This window comes from Centruroides sculpturatus, unplaced genomic scaffold (assembly GCF_000671375.1).
Source record: "Centruroides sculpturatus isolate CEXI.00-Female unplaced genomic scaffold, Cexi_2.0 scaffold96, whole genome shotgun sequence".
Lineage (NCBI taxonomy): Eukaryota > Metazoa > Arthropoda > Arachnida > Scorpiones > Buthidae > Centruroides > Centruroides sculpturatus.
Genome location: NW_019384376.1, coordinates 99,802 through 106,452, shown reverse-complemented (window position 1 = coordinate 106,452; position 6,651 = coordinate 99,802). Strand labels below are relative to the sequence as shown.

The following is a 6,651-nucleotide window of genomic DNA, read 5'->3' as shown; positions in this document are numbered from 1 at the left end:
TTAAGTAACAATGGAAGTGTTAAGTAACAATGGAAGTGCTAAGTAACAATGGAAGTGTTAAGTAACAATGGAAGTTTTAAGTAACAATAAAAGTTTTAAGTTACAATGGAAGTGTCAACAATGGAAATCTTACGTAACAATGGAATTGTTAAGAGAAAGCGACGTGCGATACGCAGATGCAGTTTTTTCGTTTTTGCGAGAAATCGAACATATTTTTAGACCCATCTAAAAATTCTTCAAGGAGAACCAATTCTTGCATTCTGTGAAAACGGGTAAGGTTGACTGTAACGTAATAATCTTTATCTTAGTTATCGTTACTTTTGTCTAAGCAACGCCGGGCCCACCTGCTAGTATTGAAATATTATTATTATATAATGCAATACAAATAATTCTATTTAAAGCAATGAAGTTAAGAAGGAATAACGAAATAAATTTTCATGTTTTCAGTGAATGCTTTTAAATGTATTTGTTAGTGTTGTGCAATTGATATTTTATGGACGTGTAATGCTATTTTTTTATAGTGGTATTTTATGTTGAAAATAATCTCGTAATCAATGTTATTTTAATGCATTTGTAATTGAACTTCGCTTTAACGTCTTTTTTCTAAAAGACACAGTCCTACTTGTTTTATTTATTTATTTTTATTTTTTCTCGAAGATATTGCATGTTTGATATATAAGACCTGACGTTTCTTAGCCTTGATGTCCAATTCCGTTTCGTAAAATAAATTGTATTTTTATAAAATTGTTAGGATCTGCTAACTTTCTGAAAGTAGTTTATAATAATAGAACTTTTTAAAATGTTAAAAATGTAATAGGGAACATTTTGTATAATTTTACTGAACTTGTACTAATTTACTTCACATAGCGTATAATAATAAGTGTAATAATTAAGATCAAATTACCTATAGACATGTATATTATTTACTTGCTACTGAATATTATTTATTATAGTATAATAGTTCTTCGTTATATCGCTCTTGTTGGGAGACAAAGAAAAAGCACGATACGTCCGGCGACGCGATATTACCCAGTACTTAAAATTTTGCGGTTTGACTAAGCATTTTATACTTGTTATTAAATCTCTATCTTCTATTCTTTTATCAGTGTTTCTGATATAAAATAAGTTTAAATTTTAATACTGAATTTTATTCGTGTTTATATTGTATTAATTGACGTTTACGTATATATCGATATCATGAACTCTCATTTAGCATCATTGTTTTTTAACAATGATATTTAAAGACAAATACTGTCGATATATCAATGAAAACAAAATATCAGTTGCGATTTTATTATACAGTACTATATTTCATAATAAATCGCTCATTAAAAGTTCGTGTAATTTATGCTTTAATAAAAATTATAAATACAGTAATTGAAAATTTATAAAATATATATTGAACATTAATTTTATAAGTTTTGATGTTCTATTATGAGTAAATATTCCGTATAAACACACTTTATAACACGATAAGATCTTTTTGAAGCACAAAAAAATTTATATGAGGAGGTTATATATTTATTTTTTAATATGAGTCATGGATTGCAAGCAGTAGAAAAGTTGTCGGAGTGCTCTATTTAGCATGTATGACAAGAATACTCCCCGTACCAAGCATATCCTACTTTAACAGTAGCAGACTGCAAAGTTCGAATCTAAAATTACCAATATGTAACAGCCTCTATCTATTTAATTAAATACCATATTTTATATAGTTTATTTCTTATCTTGGAGTTAATTTCTTATCTTATTTATTTCTTATCTCAATAAAATACAAGTAAACATTCTATCGCTGTTCACTTTCAGCCTTTGTAAACGTTATTCAATAATTCATACATTCCATTCAGTTTTCACCGCCAGAAAAACGAAACTGAATCTTCATATCAATGGACATGTTTTAGAAAGAAATAACAATCTTTTGTTTTATAGTATAGTACATCACGTTATTAGCAAAGACCTACTCTGATTGACTATAGTTACTACATTATTATATAACGAAACATTATAACGGGAGACTTCGCTTATACTTCTTATAACGTTACAACTGTTCATAAGCTTATAACGAAACATTTTACCAAATTACCAATGCACAAACACTCCATTAATGAATTAATAATGCACAGAATTGAAATGAGAGTCAGGAAAACAGCTACACTTTTATAAACTTTCCAGTTTGCCGCTATTATAAAATTATATTTCTGATACGCTGTCTTGTTTTCTTTCAAAGATGAAAGATTAACTAAGTTAATAAATAAAAATTTATATAACATTTCATATTTGTAAATAATTGGCACTATAGTAATTTATGCAATGTAATTTATATAATATTGTAAACATTTCATTCGTTTGTAGATAAGTCGTGGATCTGATTTCGTTAAACCAACTGTGTTATTGAATACGACTGAAGAAAAGTGGATTAAGTTAAAAAAGAAATATGTAAATTTGATAGACTACGTACTTTCTGAATTAGATTTGTCAACAGAAAATAAGAACAAGCATATTGATGAAATAATCGACTTTCAAACATCTTTAGCAAAAGTAAATAGAAATATTGATATTTGTTAACTTAAAAATAGAATCCATACTTAAAAATAATTTTAAATTTTTTGTAGATTCTAGATAAAGATTATAATGATAATTCAACAAATACAACTATATCAGAATTACATTCGAACTGTTCACAGGTACTGTACAACAACGTATTTATAAATAGCAATAGCTTTATGCTTATTAATCATAATTATATATTATATACATTAATTTCAGATTGATTGGAAAAGTCTATTTATGTTTTTATTTGAATATCTTCAACATTCTGAAAAATATAATGATGAATTTCCTTTAGAAGTAAACAGCATGGACTTTCTCACTGATCTATGTGAACTTGTTGGAAACGCTAAAAATAAAAGGTGAGAACATATATTAAAATGAAAATACTGTTTAAATTATTATGCAATCACTTCAAACCAATCGACACAAACATTGTTGTGTGCAAATAAATCATTATTTTCTTTGAGATCGTCTGGTTTCGAATTCGATACGAAAATTTTGAATTTTGTAAGTAATTCGAATTCGAACTCATTTCTCATCCCCTATCCAGCGTGACCAATACTATAGCCACTAATTCATAATTATATGTAAAGATGAGACTAGTCGTATTTCTCATTGTAACAATTTGTCGTAGCTGGGATTCACGGGGAACGCCGTAGTATAGTGTCACTGCTTACGATAAAGTAATTTGCGTTCATTATCAAAAGTATAGAAATCAAGTGTTTTCCGGAGGCACCTCTGTTAGCTACAGCTAATTAAAAAATTCGAAGTGTTATTCCTTGTCAATTTAACACTTGTTGAGTGGTGGTAAATCAAGGAAGAAGAACGGCGATAGAAAAGAGTAATGTTAAGAAATTTCGTATTTTATTTAAATCAATTCATAATATGAAGATTCATAGCAGCGTTAAGTTATGTATTATGTAGTCAATGATTATTAAATTCATTTAAAATATATCATAGTAAGAATAAAATAAAATTTATTTTCAATTAAGAAATAGTAAAACTAAAGATACAGTAGAGCCTCGATTATCCAACCCCCGATTAACCGACACCTCGGTTAACCGACCGTCCTAGTCGGCAAATTTCAAATGTCCGCTAGTGATGTGGCGCTACAATATTTGGCTATGTCTTGGCTACTTTAATATTATTTTTACGTGTTTTAGCTGGCAACACTCATTCGACCATGAAAGGGAGCCAGTATTTAAACGAGGCTTAATTTTCTAATTTTTAACGATACAATAGCAACGATTATTATTTTTAAAAATTTTTGTTAGGCTTAACATCGATGAAAATTCAACGCGAAGTAGGTTAATAGCGATATACTAATATACTAATTACATGGGATATAATAATATACTACACTAATAATGAAATTTTTCATACTTTTCGGTTATCCGACTTTTCAATTATCCGACCAGCCCCAGTCCCCAATTGAGTTGGATAATCGAGGCTCTACTGTAGATATATTTAAATGGCTATTTTATTGAAATGTCACATTCAAAATAGTTATCGTTTTAACGTAACATATTTTATAATTTTGATTATATCGTTATAAATATGTTCTAAAACTTCATAGAATTATAGTAGTGCAATTTACGTTTATCATTGATTAAAAATATAATCAGCCCACTTTACACTTTATGTTATGCACATTATGCAGCCGTTGACGTCATTATTTGTCACCCGGCAGAATAAAAAGGTAATATTAAAAAAATAAAATTTGTTACTAATCAACAATCTATGATACTTGTTCATTGAACTAATGCTTTGAGGTTAAGATCCGATTATCCATTTCAAGTAACTTATACAATTGACATCCCAATCGAAAAAATATATAGTAAGATTGCAGATGTGGATGATGCTGTTGGGATCTTTACAGAGCTGAAACGCGTGTCCGTAGCAAAAAATCAAAGAAAGTAAATGTGACCCTTTCGCGAGATATAGCCCTCCGAAATCAACCTAAAGCCTACTTCCGAGTGCTATAGGAGTCATCCAGCGTGCTCTGCTAAGCCCCGTGGCGTGTTTAATAGTCAGTAGAGCACGATGATCAGATACTCCATTGATATTTATCAGTAAAGAATAAAGAAAAGTCTGACAATCGACGCTTTAAGTGATATTTGTCTCCAAATGAGGTACCAATGGCGGCAGTTTCGGTCGCCATCTTGCTTGTGGGCGTCATGTTCGCAAACAACTTAAGTTATAGTCACGGCGAGCAGTACCTATAACAAATAATAAACACATTAACTGCTACTGAGCGAAAACAGTTTTTAGGTTGAACCATTAATACTGCCTGAGAATCTCCATACTCCGTTTCATCAAGGCTCCACATGAAGTCTTGCGCTTCAATGCTCGCTATCGCTCGAACCTCAGCGCCCGGGTGGGCAAGCCTCCACACTATACTCCCTAAAACTATGCAATCTCAAGTATTCCACGAACAGGGCAGAGCTACTCCCGTGGATCTCACGAAAGACCACAAATCTCGCGATATTATTTTATTATAACTTTTGGACAAAGAAATGGAAATTTGAATCTACTAAATAGCGCAAGTTCAGAATCTTATTGATAAGTCTCGCGATTTTTATGGGAGTAGGTGGAGATTTTTTCGGCTTGTCGTCTGGAAACCATGCCAACATGGTTGCCAGACGAGAAGCCGAAAAATCGTTTGTTTACTATTTGATTGTCGTTAGAGTTTTCAGAATAGTTTATTTGAAAACTTTTGCCGTTACATCTTCCAAAAATGTAAAGTAAGTGACGAATGTCGCATATTTCGGGAAAAATAGAGTGAGGCTTACTTTTCATACAGTATAACGGCAAAGCATTAAGCTTAATTTTGCAAAGAAACTACTGGTGTAATGAAAGTAAGTGAAGAGACATTGCGAAACAAAACATGCTCATAAATAGATCGAGTAGACTGGACTAATTAGAAAGAACAAAGTCAAGAATTATAACGCAAAGTCATAAGCCAGCAAAAGTGCTTTTTTTTCCGCAAAAGTGAATAGTGACGCCGATTTATGGAGAATGAGATAAAAACAGTAATCAAAATAATAAATTTTTATCTGCCCAGAGGTCGTAATCGTAGCCAGTCAGCATTGAGACCTCTGAATCCAAGGATCTTCAAGTATTCCAGTCATATTTAAACTCCCAACTGTGAAGAGGTACTTTAAAGTTCGCTGGGTTAGTGCTGAAAAAGTATCAAAACGAATGTAAGAATTATGTAAAGATTTTGATGAGTCCGAATTTTTGGTTCATCGTGTATATTGAAGATTATATATTATATTTTTTGTTTTAGTTTAGTAAGCAATATGAAAATTAAAAATTGATATTTGTAGTTTGAAAAATATAAAATGTAGTAATTTATGCTAATATTAAAACTTTTCTTTATATAGGCGTCATCATTAAATAATATTTACTTAAATTTTTATTACCCTACAGGCCCTAATGTAATTTTTTCTACATCAATTATGGATTTTTTTAGTTTAGATCTCTTTCCTCTCTATTGACATTAAATGGTCCTTTTTCACACCCGTAAAGGGTTCAACTAGGCCCATAATTTGAAAGTCGTATGATGGGAGTCAGGATCGATTTGTCAAGGACTGACCGGGTACAACAGGGGTGAGCAACCTTTTTAATCAACGGGCCAATTTAAATTTTAAAATTTTTTGGCGGGCCGCACATAAAGTAACACTTATTAATAATTTACAAAACTTTATTTATAATAAACATTAGAATAAAAAAATATAAAATTTAAAAAAAAGTAAAGATTTCATATATAAGTTTTAATGCAAAATAAAAACAAACAAGAAAAGGACAGAAAAACGAATTTACTTGAAATTTTTAATGAGAAATTTGGCACTGTTTTTTCGATACAAGCTGATCAATATCAGCCGGAATTGATGAGGTAGCTACACGTACGCAGCTTTCTAATCGTGCATCACTCAGTCTTGATCGGTGGTCATTTTTGATTAATTTCATGGTTGAAAATAATTGTTCGCAAACATACGTACTTCCGAACAGAGACATCATTTGCTTTGCATTTTTCGTCAAAAGCGGAAATTTCTCAGGGCTCACATAAGATTTATAAAAATTTTCGATGTTTACTGA

At 30.6% G+C, this 6,651-nt stretch overlaps 1 protein-coding gene across 1 annotated transcript in view; it reads left to right on the top strand.

The window, feature by feature from the left end:
- Positions 1-6,651, top strand: part of LOC111617270 (neprilysin-2-like) — a 49,530-nt gene that overhangs the window by 19,690 nt on the left and 23,189 nt on the right. The window contains exons 7-9 of the mRNA XM_023358587.1: positions 2,353-2,538; positions 2,613-2,684; positions 2,767-2,909. Coding sequence (XP_023214355.1) covers positions 2,353-2,538; positions 2,613-2,684; positions 2,767-2,909 — 401 coding nt within the window. The remainder of the gene's footprint in view (positions 1-2,352; positions 2,539-2,612; positions 2,685-2,766; positions 2,910-6,651) is intronic.